This window comes from Mandrillus leucophaeus, unplaced genomic scaffold, assembly GCF_000951045.1.
Source record: "Mandrillus leucophaeus isolate KB7577 unplaced genomic scaffold, Mleu.le_1.0 Scaffold105, whole genome shotgun sequence".
Taxonomy (NCBI): Eukaryota; Metazoa; Chordata; class Mammalia; order Primates; family Cercopithecidae; genus Mandrillus; species Mandrillus leucophaeus.
In genome coordinates, this window is record NW_012098654.1 from 3,131,926 (window position 1) to 3,150,200 (window position 18,275).

The 18,275-nt window shown below is 42.3% G+C and overlaps 1 protein-coding gene across 3 annotated transcripts in view; it reads right to left on the bottom strand.

Annotated features, from left to right (window-relative positions):
- RERE (arginine-glutamic acid dipeptide (RE) repeats) overlaps positions 1–18,275 on the bottom strand; it is a 542,692-nt gene that overhangs the window by 63,778 nt on the left and 460,639 nt on the right. For 2 of the 3 annotated variants that reach the window (XM_011981501.1, XM_011981508.1), the window contains one exon: positions 17,405–17,485. In XM_011981501.1, the coding sequence (XP_011836891.1) occupies positions 17,405–17,485 (81 nt within the window). Of the gene's footprint in view, positions 1–17,404; positions 17,486–18,240; positions 18,270–18,275 lie in introns of those variants that run through there. The other variant, XM_011981517.1, reaches the window with a different exon arrangement.

The following is an 18,275-nucleotide window of genomic DNA, read 5'->3' on the forward strand; positions in this document are numbered from 1 at the left end:
TTTCTGTTTAAAATATTTATTGATAAATGCCTAGAAACAGTCTGAAGAATATGGGTCAAATTGTTAATTAGTGGTCATCTCTTAGTGATGGAATTACTGACTTTTCTTTTTCTTTTTTGCGACGGAGTCTCACTCTGTTGCCAGGCTGTACAGTGCAGTGGCGCGATCTTGGCTCACTGCAACCTCCGACTCCCTGGTTCGAGCGATTCTCCTGCCTCAGCCTCCCGAGTAGCTGGGATTACAGGCATGCGCCACCACGCCCAGCTAATTTTTGTATTTTTAGTAGAGACTGAGTTTCACCATGTTGGCCAGGATGGTCTCAATCTCCCGACCTCATGATCTGCACGCCTCAGCCTCCCAAAGTGCTGGGATTACAGGTGTGAGCCACCACGGCCGGCCTGATTTTAATTTCCTACTGTATATTCTTCTGCGTTTTCAAGGGGGGAAAAATTACTAAAAACACACCCCTTCCCTCTCCCCCTAACAACTACAAAGCCAAACTTAAGTGTATCATGATTTTTAACTGTAGTAGTAGGATTCTAAGTGAGTCAATCTACCAGATTCATATTTTTTTAAAACTGAGACAGGGTCTCACTGTTTCCCAGGCTGGAGTGCAGTGGTGTGACCACAGCTCACTACAGCCTTGACCTCCTGGGTTCAAATGACTACAGGTGCGTGGCACTATACCTGGCTAATTTTTTTATTTTTATTTTTTTGTAGAGACAGGGACTCACGATGTTGCCCAGACTGGTCTCGAACTCCTGGACTCAAGCAATCCTCCCTCCTTGGCCTCCAGAAGTGCTAGGATTATAGGCGTGACACTGTCCCCAGTCAGATTAATATTTTAAGGAGAAAAAGGCAGTACTGCAACTTTTTTATTTTTTAAGGTGCATTTTTAGGAATAAAGGGGCAACAGGTCTGCAACTTACTCTCAAATGGTTCATGTGGGGGAAAAAACCACACACACACACACACACAAAAGGAGGGTTAAATAATGTGTTAAGATGTTAATATTTGGAGAATCTGGGTAAAGAATATATGGGAATGCTGTATACTCTTCTTGCAAATTCTTGAAGTTTGAAATTATTTTAAACCAAATGGTTTTTTAAAAAATTATGCATAGAATAACCCAAACTTTTTGGAAGTCAAGTGTTACACACAAAATAAATTTCTGTGTATCTGCATGTGTTTTTGTGAGAGGGAGAATAGTTCAGAATAACTAGAACAGGTTGAAAATTGAGAATTCCATTTAGTCCAGTTAGAATCTTAAAAAATCTAAGAAGTATTACATACATATATAATTGTAGACCATATTTTCAGCCCAGGTAAAAGGCCGAGTTCATACAACTTTGTGGAAAGAGTGAAAAGAACCCTGCCACAAATGTGCTACAGGGCCCTGCATCATCTCCACAACAAAACACCCAAGTTTCAAAAATCCACTTCATCAAAGATCAAGAATAACTCTCGTTAGAACTGTTAAATCAGTGGAAAGTTAATGAACACGGAGGATAAAGTCCAGAAAGTGCTGTCTGCAGGGTTTGGGGCGGGCATTCGCATTAGGACACCCTCTGTGGTACAGGTTCTCTTAGTGGCCAACTGTTTGGTGATCTGCACATTTTTAGCATAGAACCTTGAAATGATACAGCTGTGATGGTCATTACAGAATTCTCTTTTTGTGTGACAGAATTGTGACAGGCTCCCAGGACCTAAACCCAGAAGGAAGCAGGACCACATTTCTGCCCAGAGAAGGGGACGGAGCAGATTCCAGGACACCGATCAAACAGAAGCTTCCATCACAGTGCCCTTTGCTACCTTATGAGACAGTTCGCATCTCAACAGCTCTAGGATACAAAGCAAGCACATATATTTATAAGTTGGCCAAGGAATCCTACTGTGAATAAAGAATTTCTATGATAATAAAATCCCACTTTTTTTTTTTTCTATAAAAAGCAAACCTTGACCCAAATGCAAGCACTTACCACAGAGGTTCTGTGGGGGAAGCCTACCTCTAAAGGCCCTAGTTCTTGATTCATCCCTACTCCATGACCTGGACAAGACCTGTGAGGGTGCCATTTTTAGTATCACTGTGCCTCAGTTTCTCCACCTGTGCATGTGGAGTGATACTAGCAGCCCTAATAGACTTACGGGGATGACTGCTGAGCTGATGTCTATAAAATGTTCTTAATTGCAAGGACGAAAGAGCTATAAATACAAGGTCAAAGCAGCATTTAAAAACCTTTTTAAAGCTGCAACCACTTCTTTCTTTTGAAACAGAGAACCACAGGGAGGATCAAAGGCATGTCGCTGTTAATTGCTGCCCTCAAGGCCTCGCCCTCCACCTGGCAGAAACCCCAAAGGGAGGTCTACCATGATTTTTACCTTGACTAACAAAATCTCAAGACAAGTTGTACAATGGTTTCCTGAAACATTCTGAGTAAAGAAACGGGAAACCAACATAGCTTACCTAGCTTGTTACCTTCTATGAAGACTGGCACTAAAAGTAAAAGGCAGCCTTCGAGCGGGAGAAATGCAAACACGGAGGGAAAACATAGTTTCCCCTCGTCTCTCTCTGCCACAAAAGCCCGGCCACAGTGACTCCACTAGGTTGAAGCAGCCTGCATAATAAAACGCTTAACCTTGGCTAAGTTAACCTCCTCAGCCATTAAAAAAAAAGCGGGTGGGGGCAGGGCTAGCAAAATCAAGCTTACGGGAAATAAGCCTAATCAAAGCCGAGCAGTAACAAAGGGCACCAGAAACATTTCTACTGTATCACATCCCACAGGCTGGCCAAGAGCCCGGAATTTTCATTACAACTTTCAAAGAGAGCGAGAGGAGGAGGAAAAAAGATTTCACAAAAGCATTATCAAGGCCCCAACCCAGGATGCCCTGCTGTACAACCAAAATTTGTAAGAGGTCAGCCCTTCAGAGAGTCAAAAACCCAGCATGTGGAAACTGGCAGGCCTTTTATATAGTGGGAGGGGTTCTTAAAACGACTACTGTTTCGCACTGAAGTCTCCGAGCTTCACACATCATTAAACGTTTCTGAACCACAGAGAAAGGAGGGCAGAGTTAAGGAAATAAATCAAAAGTTCCTCTGGGACGCACAAATGCCTACTTGGAACAGGCTTTCAGCACGAATATCCTCCACATTAAACAGGGAGGACTTTTCAAAATAAAAGCAGAAAAGAGATTCATTTTGTTATAAGCAGTGCACTTTTTCCTTTTGGTGGAAAGGTTATGTGTGCTATAAAAAATGACTCCCGTCATGAGTGCTGCAGGGAGGTGGAGGCTGGGCTTGGGGCAGGGGTGGTGGTGGTCAAAGAAAACAAGTAGAAGTGAATACAACGCCAGAGAGCGCTGTGTTTGGGGGTCCCCAAACAAATCTAAATGTCCTGCAATGATTTGGGGGTAGGATGTGAGGTAGGAGAATGGTATCAGAAAGGAATTTCTTCTACATTTATTCCTTGCCATCCTTGCCCAAGAACTGAAATCATTTCCCCACAGCCAGAAAGAACTGTCTTCTTTGTGTGTGTGCAACACACACAGTTGCAGATCTGGAGAAAAGAGACTGTGCCGTTTTGAAGGCAGAGCCTCACACTTCTTAAGGAAGTATCAGTTGTCTCAAAACCAGCAGAGGGAGTACAGTGTTTGAGAAGAGGAATGGCCAACCGGATTCCTAACGATTCATGTTTAGCCCCGACAATGGTTGTAACGCTGAGCTATCTACCATACCTTCTGCCCTTGCTCTCCTGTTATTCAGCAATAGTAAACAGAATGAAAAGCTATACTGCCTACTTTAGCTTGAATTAGCCTGTTCTAACAACCGCATGAGGCAGCAGAGAGAAAAGCAGAACTGTCCACACTTCTGCTGGGATACAGTTCCTGTGAGCAGCACTGTTTTGGGGAGAGGAATAGAAGTGGGGGAAGGCGGCCGGGTGCGGTGGCTCAAGCCTGTAATCCCAGCACTTTGGGAGGCCAAGACGAGCGGATCACGAGGTCAGGAGATCGAGACCATCCTGGCTAACACGGTGAAACCCCCTCTCTACTAAAAAAAATACAAAAAACTAGCCGGGCGAGGTGGCGGGCATCTGTAATCCCAGCTACTCGGGAGGCTGAGGCAGGAGAATGGCGTAAACCCGGGAGGCGGAGCTTGCAGTGAGCTGAGATCCGGCCACCGCACTCTAGCCTGGGCGACAGAGCAAGACTCCATCGCAAAAAAAAAAAAAAAAAAAAAGAAGTGGAAAGGCAGAAGTTCAATTTCGACTGACAGCAAATACCAAAGCAATGATTTTACCTTAAAATCCAGGGTTCCTAGGCCAGTCTGTGAACAGTTCATTTCCAGAATTTTTGTTTATGAGGGGGCAGAAGGGAGAACTCTGTCATTCAAGCTTTGCTTTCAACAGCTGATTTGAAACAAAAGCAGCACACACATGAAGGCATACGTCTGCTAAATGGTTGCTATCTTAATCTTTAGCCACAGTTTATCAAAACATGTAGGAATGGGTTGAGAAATTAACTGATGCTAAGATTATCAGCATGGACAAGTTCCTGGGGAGGGCCTGGGGACACGATCAAAGCTACTGGTCCCTCTGCCAGGAGCAGAGACCACTATTTCATGCATGATGATGCTGTGCTTTGGCACTGGAAATCTGTGCTCAGGTACATTCTAAGTGTCGAAATCATGTAATTAATGGTTAGTCTGGGTATGCACTATTCAATCAGGCAATTTTTTTTGTTTTGTTTTGTTTACTAAATCCAAACACTAATGCTTTCTCATTGTGGGAAATGACAGCTGGGATGAAGACAAGTTCAACTCAACAGAACAAACACAACATATATGTGATTTTATGTCAGTCTAGGAACTGTGCACTGGTACACACACAGCAGGCACTGAGTTAACACACATGCCTGCCTGCCTGCCTGCTGGGTGAAGGAGGGCTGGGCAGGGGAGGGGGGGCCACCCTGGCTGGGGGACACCAGCTGGGGCCATTGTTGCCACTTTCTTCTCTTTGTAGACATTAAGTTTCACAAAGGGCCGAATGATAAAGGTCCACAAGACCTCATCCAGAATGGCTGTTGCAGGAAGCAGAGGCCTGAGCATCCTGTAGCCAGAAGCCCGGCCAGCGGGTATGCCAACTCCACAGGCCCACATGAAGAGCCTCTGTGAGGAAGATGTTACAGCAATAATTCTCTAAGTCTCCCAGGGATGAGATCAGGACAATGTATGGAAGGTGAAGTGATGCAGATTTCAGCTTAATAAAAGGAAGGTGGCCCAAAAAATGGAACTGTTTAAAACCACAATGGCTCCATTTAATGGGTTAGATGTCCCCACTCTGCAGGAATGCTGTAGAAGATTCAGGTGGTAAGAAATACCTCAACAGACAAGAAAGCTGCTTCACACACTTCCTTCGGCAAGGCATTTCAAACAAGTTTTAACATTGAAAACACCCACCCTTCAAAGAGCTTGAAGCCCCAAGTGTAAATCTTCCAGGATGCACAAGACTCCCCAAGCCCTCATCCTCCCATTACTACTTAATGTCCACACTACATTGTTCGGCACTTGGTTTCCCTCCAACATGCACAGTGGCAGCCAGTCAGACATCCCAGGGAGCACAACCACAGCTCCCTATTTTCTCCCCATGCTCAATAAGCTCAGTAAATGCTTGATGATTGACTAATATTAGGAATAAACTAGGAGCATTTTACATTCACCCCATCTAGTTAAACATCCCAAATAACAGATTTCCAGAAAAATGTTGCAACAAATGTTAGTATTTATAGACATGCCCGGTAAGGTATGTAGCATTTGGAGAAATAATAACTAGAGTACTGTACAAAAGAAAATGGTACACTTTTGTATGAGTCTAAGATATACTGGACAAATGGGTATTCCTATTTGTAAACACGGACATCTTAATAAAAATACAAAATGACTACATAAAGAAGAATTACATCCTTTAACTCATCTGGTGGCCATAAAATGGACAGAGGCACATGGACTTTTCTCCTGAGTCACCTGATAGATTTACATGATCAAAAGAAATAAGGGCTTCAAATTTTTTTTTTTTAAGAGATGGGGTCTTGCTAGGTTGCCCAGGCTGGACTCAAAGATATCCTCCTGCCTCAGCCTCCCAGGTAGTAGGGACTACAGTAGGAGCATCTACCATGCCCTGCTAGAACTTCAAGTTCTGAAGGGCAAATTCACCCCAGAGGATAGAACAAATGCCAGTATTCTGGTTAATAGCCCCAGATGAGCCAGCTTCCCACCCATCCCCAGTAAGGTGGCAGACACATAAGGGAAGCCATCTTGGACCTTTCAGGTCAACCCGTCTACTAGGTGATACTACAGAGTGAGCTTTAGACACATGGCATGGAAACAAATGGCCAGTTGAGTCCCACCTAAACTCCTGATCTACAGAATTATTAAAACTATAATGTTTATAGTTTTAAGCCAATAAATTAAATATACTAAAAGGTTTTGGTTTTTAGAAATTTATTTAAAAGTTTTAGGGTTTTTCTTTTTAGCCTCACATTATCCAAAACATGTAGAGTTTGCCCCCAGTTCACAGGCTGGGCTTTACTTTGCGAAACTAGCCATGTATCCAGATTCATCGGGCCTGTTTCCTTTAGAACTTAATTATTCTTCCTACTGTTCCACAAATTACAGATTCTCTCCAAATGAAAACACTTCCCTCCACAACTTAAGGCCACAAACCTCTGACCTAATTCAATGTGTCTCATTAGCACATTTGCAAAACAGGGCACTTGTGGGAAGAAGAACCAAGTTCTGATCTTAGAAGCCCTGTGCCTAAGTCAATAATCATCAAGTCCCAAAGGTGCTGGATAGATGCTGCTCCAGCCCTGAAAATAATCAAACACACAAAAGTTACTATTAATATTTCTTGCCAAACAACAATCACAAAACCCCAACTCCTGTACATGGGAACAAAGCGACAACGGCAGCAGCTGCAAATACATAAGCGAAGCGTCACTGAAGAAAGTCTCCAACTTAATATTGCTCCCAACAGCCTCAGTGGTGGTTCACTCATACAGCAAAGACACGGGATAAAAAATTCCACAGACTGTTTTCAAGATAATAAAATGGCATATGATGATGACTCACTAACAGACTAAAAGGAAAAAATATCCGTCAACAGTCATAAGAAGCTTACAAAGCTGCAGAGATCTGGCACCACTAAAGCTCCTCCACCTCCCCTGGCTCTCACCTCCAGTGCACACACATACGTGGGACATGCAAAGTGTGTGTGTTCATGTGCACACCCTTTAGGGATTAATTTGAAGCTAAGGTGCAATTGGCTAATGGCTTACTCTACTGCTTAAGACAGTATTTTATTCTTGACTGGCTCAATAAACCTGCTGAGAAAAATAAACAAAGGATTTCAATCTTATAAATAATCTAGAACACAGAACCGCTGTTCAAACATGAGAGCTGATTTACTGCGCACAATAAACAGAACAGGAAGGACCAGTGTGGCACAGTGAACCCCAAGTCCTAGTCCCATTGTCCTGGGACAGTAGAGTTCACAAGGGTTTTCTGTCTATTACACAAAGTTGAAGGCCTGGGATATCCAGGTTTCAAACTGGTCTTAAAAGCAGCATTTCAAAGCAGAGCAGGTGGAGAAGTTTTGGTGGTGCCAGATCCCTGCAGCTTTGTAAGCTTCCTATGACTGTTGATGGATTTTTTTTTTCCTTTAGTCTGTTAGATTTTGCTCACACTGAAGAGCAAAAGACGAGGAAAATGTTTCTTTAAAAATAATGAAGAGTTTTCATGTCTTAGAACCAACAATTATCTACCTATGGGGTTACAATGTATTTCTAACCCATCATTTATACATGTGTGAACACACACACACATTTCATTTTAAGCAAATAATAGGGCCTGTTACAGGACTCTAAGGGTGCTATAATGAGGTATTAAAATGAGGTCCCTGCCCAGAAGGCTTTATATTCTATATAAATACATATACGCATTCATGCACACATGTGTACAGAATAAAAATGCATGGAAAAGAGGAATCAGAGTCAAGTACAAGACTAAAATAAAATAAATTTTAATTTTTTTTTTTGTTTGTTGTTGTTTTTGAGACAGAGTCTCGCTCTGTTGCCCAGGCTGGAGCATAGCAGCGTGATCTCGGCTCACTGCAGCCTCGACCTCCTGGGCTCAAGTGATCTTCCCACCTCAGTCTAATAAGTAGCTGTAACTACAGGCGTGCGTCACCATACCTGGCTAATTTTTTGTATTTTTTGTAGAGATGGGGTTTCACCATGTTACCTAGGCTAGACTTGAACTCCTGGGCTCAAGTGATCCTCCCATCTTGACCTCCCAAAGTGCTGGGATTACAGACATGAGCCACTGTACCTGGCCAATCTTAATTTTAAAAGGGTGAAACAAAACCCAACTCTGCTGAGATGAAATGGGCCCTTTGTGTAACAGCAACCAGTCAGGGGAGGAGCAGAGGCAGCCCCAGCAAGACCTTTAGAAATGAGGGAGCTTCAGCAGGGCACCATGGCTCACGCCTGTGATCCCAGCACTTTGGGAGGCTGAGGTGGGTGGATAACCTGAGGTTGGGAGTTCGAGACCAGCCTGGACAACATGGTGAAACCTCATCTCTACTAAAAATACAAAATTAGCCGGGCGTGGTAGAGCATGCCTGTAATCCCAGTCACTCAGGAGGAACAGGGAGGAGAACCGCTTGAACCCGGGAGGCGGAAGCTGCAGTGAGCTGAGACTGTGCCATTGCACTGCAGCCTAGGCAACAAGAGTGAAACTCCCAACTCAAAAAAAAAGAAATGAGGAAACTCAGAAACCTTTCAGAGAAGACCCCTGGCCCACCTGGCCCCTTCACTAGAGGCCATGAAGGTAAGCACCCTTATTTACCTTCAGACATCCCATCCTAGACAGCACAGGCCTGGGGTTACCAAAAGCTCCCCCAAAATCCCAACTCTGTCAACTGGGATTGTTTAGACATTTCAAAAGTCAGCCGGGTGTAGTGGCTCACGCCTGTAATCCCAGCACTTTGGGAGGCTGAGGCAGGCGAATCACAGGTCAAGAGAACGAGACCATCCTGGCCAACATGGTGAAACCCTGTCTCTACTAAAACTCTAAAATACAAAACTTAGCTGGGCACAGTGGTGTGTGCCTGTAGTCCCAGCTACGCGGGAGGCTGAGGCAGGAGAATCGCTTGAACCCGGGAGGTGGAGGTTGCAGTGAGCTGAGATCATACCACTGCACTCCAGCCTGGGCGACAGAGGGAGACTCCGTCTCTACATACATGCATACGTACATACATACATAAATAAAATTTCAGTAGTCAAATCCCGGGGATTACGATGCCACAATTGAGAGGATTTAGAAGAAGGATTTAAGATACCTGAGCAGAACAAAGAATTATATTTCCAAAGTGCGGTAGGGAGGAAGAAACATGGGCCATTAATACTCAAACTTAATTGAAAAACTAAACATCTCAGAAAACTTAGCTTAATGGAATTCTGGTTTCCCAAAGGAAAGTTTCTCCTGTTTGCTTTTCCTATTTACCTAACACAATTAATGGTTTTCAAATTACACATGACAGGAAAAAAAATTCTTACTGGGAGGGGGGGGTACGCCTTTCCCATGTTGAACAGCTGGGACTGAGACTGAGGTTAATGTTTTGCTTTACTTTTCAAAACAATACTATTAATTTTTACTCTATTTTCCTAAGCATTACTCAAGGGTACAGTTTCAAATAAGATTAAAAACAAACTAGTTATTCAAGGATTATAATTTCAGATACATTTTGAAACTTAGTTTTAATGTCGGTTTCCTAACAGACTAGATAGATATATTTTTAAAATATCAGCAAGCTAGTTTTCAAAGTCAGAATAGATCTTACAAGGCTAAAAAAGAATCTATAATATAAAATACAAGCTCCAAGTGGATAAATCCACTGAGTATAACCACAGTAACCACAACTTGTAAGGCTTTCTAAAGACCAATTCAATTCTTCCATTTGTTTTACTAACTAATAAAATGGTAAAGACCATTTAGGCTTAAAAGTAATAAATGTCTCCATCTAAAAGTCATCCAGGTAACCAAGACACAGCCAAACCATAAGAAATACAGGTTAGCAAATACCAACAGCAAATAAATTACTGATCCCTACATACTTCTACATGAAGTAATACATTTCAAATAATTAAAGCATTCTCATGCCATTCCCACTAGTTTTCATATGTAGGATAATGCCAAGTTCAGGCTGTTTACACTGAGAACAGCAACTATCCAAGGCCCTTGGTTTAAAAAGTCACCCAATTTTTTAATACCTCCTTTTCTTTCCAACATCAGCACCAAAAGTCTCTTACATATATCACTTACACATGGGAATATCAGTCAGTCTCTCACAGATTACCCTCACTAAAACTGGACCACTGCCCAGTCAAATATCCATATAGTTCAGACTATCACAATTAATAGATTCACGCCTCTGCTCCATTTTAATGGGAACAAACTCTCAGCACAAGAATAGCTATAGGATCACAGTACTTACTGCCAAAATGCAGTGCCTGTTTCTACTGGCAATCACTTTGGCCTCAAATGGAAAATTCCAACTGTTTATATCTATGTGAGCACAAACTATTAAGAAAAACAGTATGGCACATAAATGTCTTTCCTCTTTCCCATCTTGCCAGCCCCTCAAATAACTTACATTTCTTTTTCATATATAAGGAATGCAAGTAAAAGAAAGCAATGCCTGAAAACACTATGGTATTAAATCTTTAAGACTATGTAAACTTCATGTTAACAAGAGAAGGCCATCCTTACACATAAAAAGGCTTATTAGAAACTGAAACAGAATCTGGCAAGGTCTAACTAAGACCGCATGCCACAAGGTAAAGAGAAGAACAAGAGTTTTTGTATAAAATAAGAGAGGAGTTACAATCATGTTTCTAGAAAAAAATGGGAGTGGGAATTGAGAAGAAAACTACATTAAGAAGTCCTGGCTTGCAGCCGGGTGCGGTGGCTCACGCCTGTAATCCCAGCACTTTGGGAGGCTGAGGTGGGCGGATCATGAGGTCAGGAGATCGAGACCATCCTGGTTAACACAGTGAAACCCCGTCTCTACTAAAAAATACAAAAAATTAGCTGAGCATGGTGGCGGGCACCTGTAGTCCCAGTTACTCGGGAGGCTGAGGCAGGAGAATGGCGTGAACCCGGGAGGCGGAGGTTGCAGTGAGCTGAGATTGCACCACTGCACACTCCAGCCTGGGTGACACAGCGAGACTCCGTCTCCAAAAAAAAAAAAAAAAAAAAAAAAATCCTATTAATGACAATGGAAATAAGCCCAGATACTTTCCTATATGTTTTGAAATATTTTGTAATAATTAGAAAAACAAAACCAAGCCCTAATAGTGAAACTTTACGATTTTAACAGAATTAAGACAGTATCATTTTAAGAATGATATACTACGTAGGCGCAGAATTCTGCAAGACTGCATTACTGTAAATAGCGGTGCTTCCTAAACTTTACTGTACTTTGGAATCCTCTGGGGAGCCTGTTAAAATGCAGATTCTGGCTCAAGAGACAAGGACAGGGCCTGAGAATCGTCCATTTTAATAACAGTGATGAGAGTGCTGGCCTGAGGAGCACACTGTGAGCGGTGAGGATAGACAAGGTAGAAGGGGGACAAGGTTTAAAAACAGAGATCTTCTAATGTACTGGTATGTGGCCGTGACACATTTGCACATTCTCAGCAGCATCAACTGACTAAGGAAGTTCATACTTTGTTATGTAACATTAGATTAAGCATTAATGAGGCTAGGAAAATTGTTTATCTAAGGTTATAATCTGAAGTTAAATAAAACTTCAGGCTGGAAGCTCATATTGAATGCTAGAATCATTTTTAACCTCTTAATATTAACAGAATCTTGATTACTCAGTCTTAAAGCCCTTTCTCAATAGTATTTATTCTCTGCTGCAGGAATATGGTCTATGCAAATGATATTTTGCCTGAAGAAAAAAGTACAGTTAATGGCCAGTAGTTATGTACATATTTAATAGAATTCATTCCCAGAAATGTGGCTGAGAAAGAAAGGTGGTTGATTTTCATGTTATTTATCAAATTAAAAATTGAAATCTCTAATACCTTTCATCCCATTACTTAAAGTTAAAAACGTCAAAACTGGCTGCCCTTTCACTGGGCCCTTGGTCCCATTCAAACAGTGACACATTTCCAATAGAGAAAATGAAGGCAAAAGGCAGGCTTCCATTTCCATTAACTTTCAATTTTTAACCCCCATCTCTGTCTTCCTACAAGACTAAATTATGAGAAGAGCCTCCTCTTTGGTCCCATCCTATACACACTTTGGGAGCACAGTTCTCACTTCTCTTCTTAAAAGCCTTAGATGGGTCCCATCCCCACACTCACCCATACACATTCTTTGGAGGGAGTTCAAGGTCCCCCAAAATCTACCCTGAAGCTATAATTTGGGCCTAAGTTCTACTGCATCCACTTATGCAACCTCCTTTCCAACCACGCTCATGTACTTTCTGGGCACGTTTTACAATTTCCTGTCTCCGTGCCTTTGTTCATAGTATTTCCTACGGCTGGAAAGTTGCTTTTCCTCCACCCTCCCAACCAGGACCTGTCAAAAATGAATCCTTCCTTCAAAGCCCAGTTCAAACACCACTCCACCGATTAGTTTTCTAGGAGCCTCTGTGCTCACTTTGTAGGGCCTGAACCTCCCCCTACCAGGGCCCTTGGCACATTCTACCAAGTATGGCAGGCATGTAAATGTCACGCTGGCTCCCTGCAGGGCGGGATGGCACTTTGCTTCTCTTTATAGATATCCTACCCATTGCAGTGCTCAGTGGCTACCCAGAACTTGAAAAAGTTGAACTATATGCAAAATTTAGTTCTGATAATGGGAAGTGAATGAAAATGAGTTTCTGGTATAGTAAATATCAATGTACCACCAACTGGGATTACAAATGACACAAAACTTAATCTTTACTGGTCTAGGTGCTCAAAAATAAAAAGAAAGAGATGAGAAAGACAGCCAAAGCATGTCCCCTTTCACCTTCCATCTCCCTCCAGAGGCTAACACTTTGGGAATACCTCTTTACTACCAAGCTAGGGCAGATCAAATTGTCCTCTCACCAATCTTAGTTGCGTTGGAGACAAGCAATGGCAGGTCACTGAGGAAGTGCTCCTGGACTCCGATCCAGCGCCAGCTGAATTTGTCTAAGTAATAGGAGACACAGCTATAAACAAAGGCCAGGATTCAAGGGACAATCATCCAGGTGCCAGACACAAAAAGTCTTTGGTTCAAATAACAGACATGTCCTCAGAGAAGAGATATGTCACCATCGCTTGAATAATTATCTCACGATTTTGAAGAAAATTGCAATGTATAGACAAATCAAACAAAAAATTATTTTTGGATCATCTATGATTTTGTGCTATTCATAACATGGATTCACCTTTAGGTAATTAAGATTCTCTATCAGGCCTCCGATTTTTTCAGGCATTACCTTAACATCAAAGGTCACGTACCATCCATCTACCCAACAATAAGTGGCAGGGCTCAAAGCAGAATCAAGAGGCCTAGTTATCCACTGTCCTCCCAAAAGTTCAGACACCGGACGCTCTGTGACTTACACAAATATACTAACACCTAAGACTCTGATGTGGTTTATGACACACGGTGGCTTGAGAGAGAAGAGGTATACAGTCAAGGTGAATCTAATATGCTCCACCCATATTCCTGACTACATTTCACTTACTAATTATATACTTTATAAGCATATTGAGGGGGAGGAAAATGGTTATAGAGAAAGAGAGAATGGGGAAAAGAAGAATAAACTACAGGATATTTGCACAACCGTGATACTAAAAGACTTGACTTGTAGTTATTCTCTTGGGTACCCTGAGTTTAACACGTAATACCCATTCAACTAAGCCTCTATAAACAGTTGGGTTTTCCGCAATCACAGCCACTATTCCCACTTCAGTGGGCAGCAGTGTTCAGAGAAAAGCCAGATTTAGCTCCTGTGTAATAAACACCAGAAACCAAAAGAGCTAGGGAAGCTGTTTACGTCTATGCCCACCAGGAACCCTTCTCTGCTATAACCGCATGAATGAACTGGTACGAATGAGAGTCTCAACAAAGCTTCAAGACGGAGGTTGTTAACTAGGCGCTGCCCTCCCAAGTTTTTGGCAAGACAGATTAATGAAAAACAGGTAACTTCTTTTTATACAGGCTCAGTATATTTACAAGCAGAAAGTAATTCTGTACTCTTAAAAGCATTTAGCTACCACCTTATGTAGTATTTAAGGCAGATAGGAAGAATAATCATTTCCAAGTATTTTTATGCACTCTTTACAAACATCTCATTTAAATTCTCAAAATAATCAAAAGGATAGGAATTATCACCCCATTTTACAAACACAGGAATTAAAGGACAGAGGGGATGAATAAACTAAGGTCTCAGAGCAAGTATGTAGCAGAGGAGGCAAGAATCATCATTTTGCTCTCAGGCACTGCAACAAGTAATGATGTACAGGCATTTTATAAATACCGCAGCACCTACACAACTCTCATGCAAAGAAACACCGTTTTACAGAAAATAACTTCCCAGTGTTGTCAAGATTTGACCTGAGCTTTCCAATGAACAGCTCAAGGGAGACTACACAGTTAAAAAGAGATCATCAAGTACTATAGTTACCAGTAAGGCCAAGAATAGAATACAGGTCTGCTGATCCTCGCACCAATGCCCAATGAGGCATGTTCTTTTGGATGCTGACACCCTTCTGAAGTTTCAAGTCACTTGAGAACAGCAAAGAAATGAGTTAATAATTCTGGTAGACGGAAGAAAATGTAAGCCAGGCATGGTAGCACGTACCTGTAATCCCAGCTATTCGGGGGAGGATCACTTGAGCCCAGGAGTTTGAGACCAGCCAGGGCAAGAGAGCTAGATCTTGTCTCATTTGAAAAAAAAAGAGAGAATGTGAAAAGTACCTAGATTAGAGGAATTTGCTATAAAAAGGGGCATGACCATAAGAATTCTACCCAGCAAGTTTTGAATCAACAACACTGGTACATGCAAATCTCATCTTCTGCAGCAAAAAGTAAAAAATGACCTCTGCCCTCCCCTCCCTGTGGGCTGTGAATGATTAGCTTGGCTAAGTTGATAACTAGAGAAAATAAGAAAATACAAGATGAGTGCCTCTCCCAGCTCATTATAATACTTACAGATTTACCCTACTACCAAACTCCTCCAGTGCAATGCGAAAGACAGCAAGGACACTATGAATATTTAGCAAATGTCAGGCAAAATAAATCCTCCATTGCTGCAAACAACTGTCTCATTAGTTCCAATGATGGTGACTGATGAAGACTTTGGAAATAGGAAGACTGCTGGGTGCCAGAGAAGGGAGAAGAGCTACAGGGTGGGAAACTGTGAAGGCTGAAGAGTGATGGGGAAAGGTCTCAGGAAAGAGGCTAGTGGAAAAGACAATCAGAGAACTAGCTCAAAAGGTTGGTGTACTAAGAATGTCTCTGAAGGAGAAAAAAGGCTATTTATTTACTGAGTCACACATCATCAATAAGAAGGGGCAATCAAGAGCGAAAAGAAAGAGTAGAAGAGCTTACCTAGGTTAAAGGTTACTCACATCTGCTTCCACTACGGAGATAAAACACTATATAAAATTACCCAGCATTTCCAAATGCCCAGTGGGGCAGATTTTAGATTTAATGCTTAATCCTGCAATTATAAGTTTATTTTTTGAAACAGAAAGATTAAATAATTGTGAAGAGATTTCTGTATCAAATTCTTCACGGTTTGCAACTTTTAGTGGAGCACAGACAGAACTTGAGAGGCTACAATCCAGCGATCAAGAGAAATCTACTCAGTGATCTCTTTTTCACTCAGCCAAACCAAACTTCCTACACTTGGGCAAAGGCATTTTAATTTTTAATCATATCAAACTTCAAGTCACTGAAATCCCAAGAAAACTTACAATATGTATCTCAATATTCCATATTAAATAACTCTAACCTGTTCTGGGAAGGGTAAGAAATAAGTTGGTTATATAGATTGGCTTCATAATACATCTTAGTTTAATGCTTATAAACAGGTTTCTCTCTCTGTTTTTTACTATTCTCAATATGATCCATCCTAGCATATGAGATGCATAATACTTAAATTTAACTGTCATTGACTGATGCAAACCATCCATTTATATATACAAGACTATACTTGAAATCACAAAACCCTTCTTCCCCATGAGTTATCACTGTCCTTGAGGTGCTATACAGTAAAAGTGTCCAGAAAAACAGCTCATTTTTAAAAAAAGACAGAATTAAACAAGAAGTCAGTAAACAACACTCCATTTAAAAAACTAAGCCAAAAAACCCAAATTCCCCACACACTTTTATAGTAGATATTCTTCCATCCATCTCCCACCTAACTCCCTAAAAAAGCAGCTCAATGTCTAGGCAGATTAAACATGGATCACTTCTCCCAAAGTCCTGAAGAGTGTTTCTCATTACTGAGTCCTCCCTTCACCCTCAGACAGTGGACAGTGGCTGGTCCAACTCCATCCCATCTGCCCTATCCTGTGGCCTAGCCAGAGGAAAGACTCTCTCTTCATCTGCCTCTACACCACCAAGGAAGGACATGAGGAGGGAGGCAACTATAGGGAAATGAGAATGAACTTCCCAGCACTCTCTTCATATGATTTTACTCCGCATTTTCCTCAGCAAATCCTTCCACCTCACGTTTACGGAGCATATTTGTCAGTTCTGACCCCCAGCTTTGTGAAATACAAAGTAATTTTTCGTAAAGCTCCATTTAAGCAATTTACAAGATCCCCTTGTGTATCCGTCCAGTGGAAAGTGCAAACTTTTAGGGCTAGAATACTAAAGAGTTAAAACTCCTCTTCAAAACACACTTAAAAATGGAAAAAATCTCCACAGAACTCAAAGTATAATAAGCTACAAACCTCTAGTGTGGTTGATGACTTCTGCCAATTACCAAATTCAAACTAGTGATAAATGCTATTTCCTATTTCAGCCACTGTGTTTAAAATTAGATGTTAACTCTCCAACAATCCTTCCCCCACAACTAACCCTCTGTTCCCAAAGACCTTTCTGTTCTTAGAGTTACAACAGAAGTCTATGTTCTTCAGGCAGATAAGCATAATCTGTCACTTTACTATCTAAAACCATGAACTCAAATGAAAAAGTCAAGAGAGTAAAACGGAGAAATTCTGGAGGCCAGAATTTTCTCTGAGTCTGAGCACAGCGCAGGGTTAAAGGAAACCATTTCATAAGATCAAATGTGGAGAGGCAGCAGGAGCAAAGAGGAAAAAATCAAGTTACATAAAGTCCAATTGTACTCACTGTTTCCTTATTGGGAAGCAGCTCCTTTCTAATTCTGAAGAAGTTCTTCCCGTACTGCCTGAGTCCCTTAACGAAGCGTTTCTGTGATAAAAAGAAACAAATGGGATGTAAAAACCAAAAACAAAACAGGATGTCAGCAAAGCAAAGATATCTACAATCAGCAAAATAACAACCACAAAAAAAGTCTCGGCTAGGGAATACTGACGAGGTTGGGAGAGCATGTCAGCAGCTCAGCTGGGACCCACTGGCCAGGGTAGGCCCCAACTATCTTCATCAGAACCCCAATCCCACCCACCAGGCAGGGCAGCACGTTTAAGAGAAGGACGTCCTGCGTCTAAGGCTAAGAAGCAATCTGTCCCCTCTGCCACCAGGCACATTCTGGTGCACGAAGGTATAAATATGCTCCATGTTTTAATAAAACACAACTGCTTTCCCACCGGAGAACCAAGCTTCCCAGAAGTGTCGAGCAGAAAGGGGGAACAGAACCAAACCTGGTGACTCTTCTCCAGAAGGAGACCCTAGGGGGTTAAAGGCCGCTTTCCTTAATCCAAAGAATTTGCCAGGAGGTACCGGAAGGCACCAGTATTGCGGAAGCCCACCGGGAACCCGAAACCCAGCCGGCCGGCCCCGCCGGCCGTCATTAAAAGCCACTCCGAGCCACCAGAGAATAACCAGCACCCCTTCCGCCCTCCAGACACCACTCGCCGCCCCCATCCATTTTCACAGCAGTCTCAGACTCGTCCCCAACCCCAGCCCGGAGACTTTCACTTTGTCCCATGCCTCCCGAGCACTCCTCCCCGCCCCGGTGGGGGCAGCTCCTGGCTCCGAGCCCCCACCTCGGGGCTCCCAGCCTGGTCCCTCGCGGCCGACC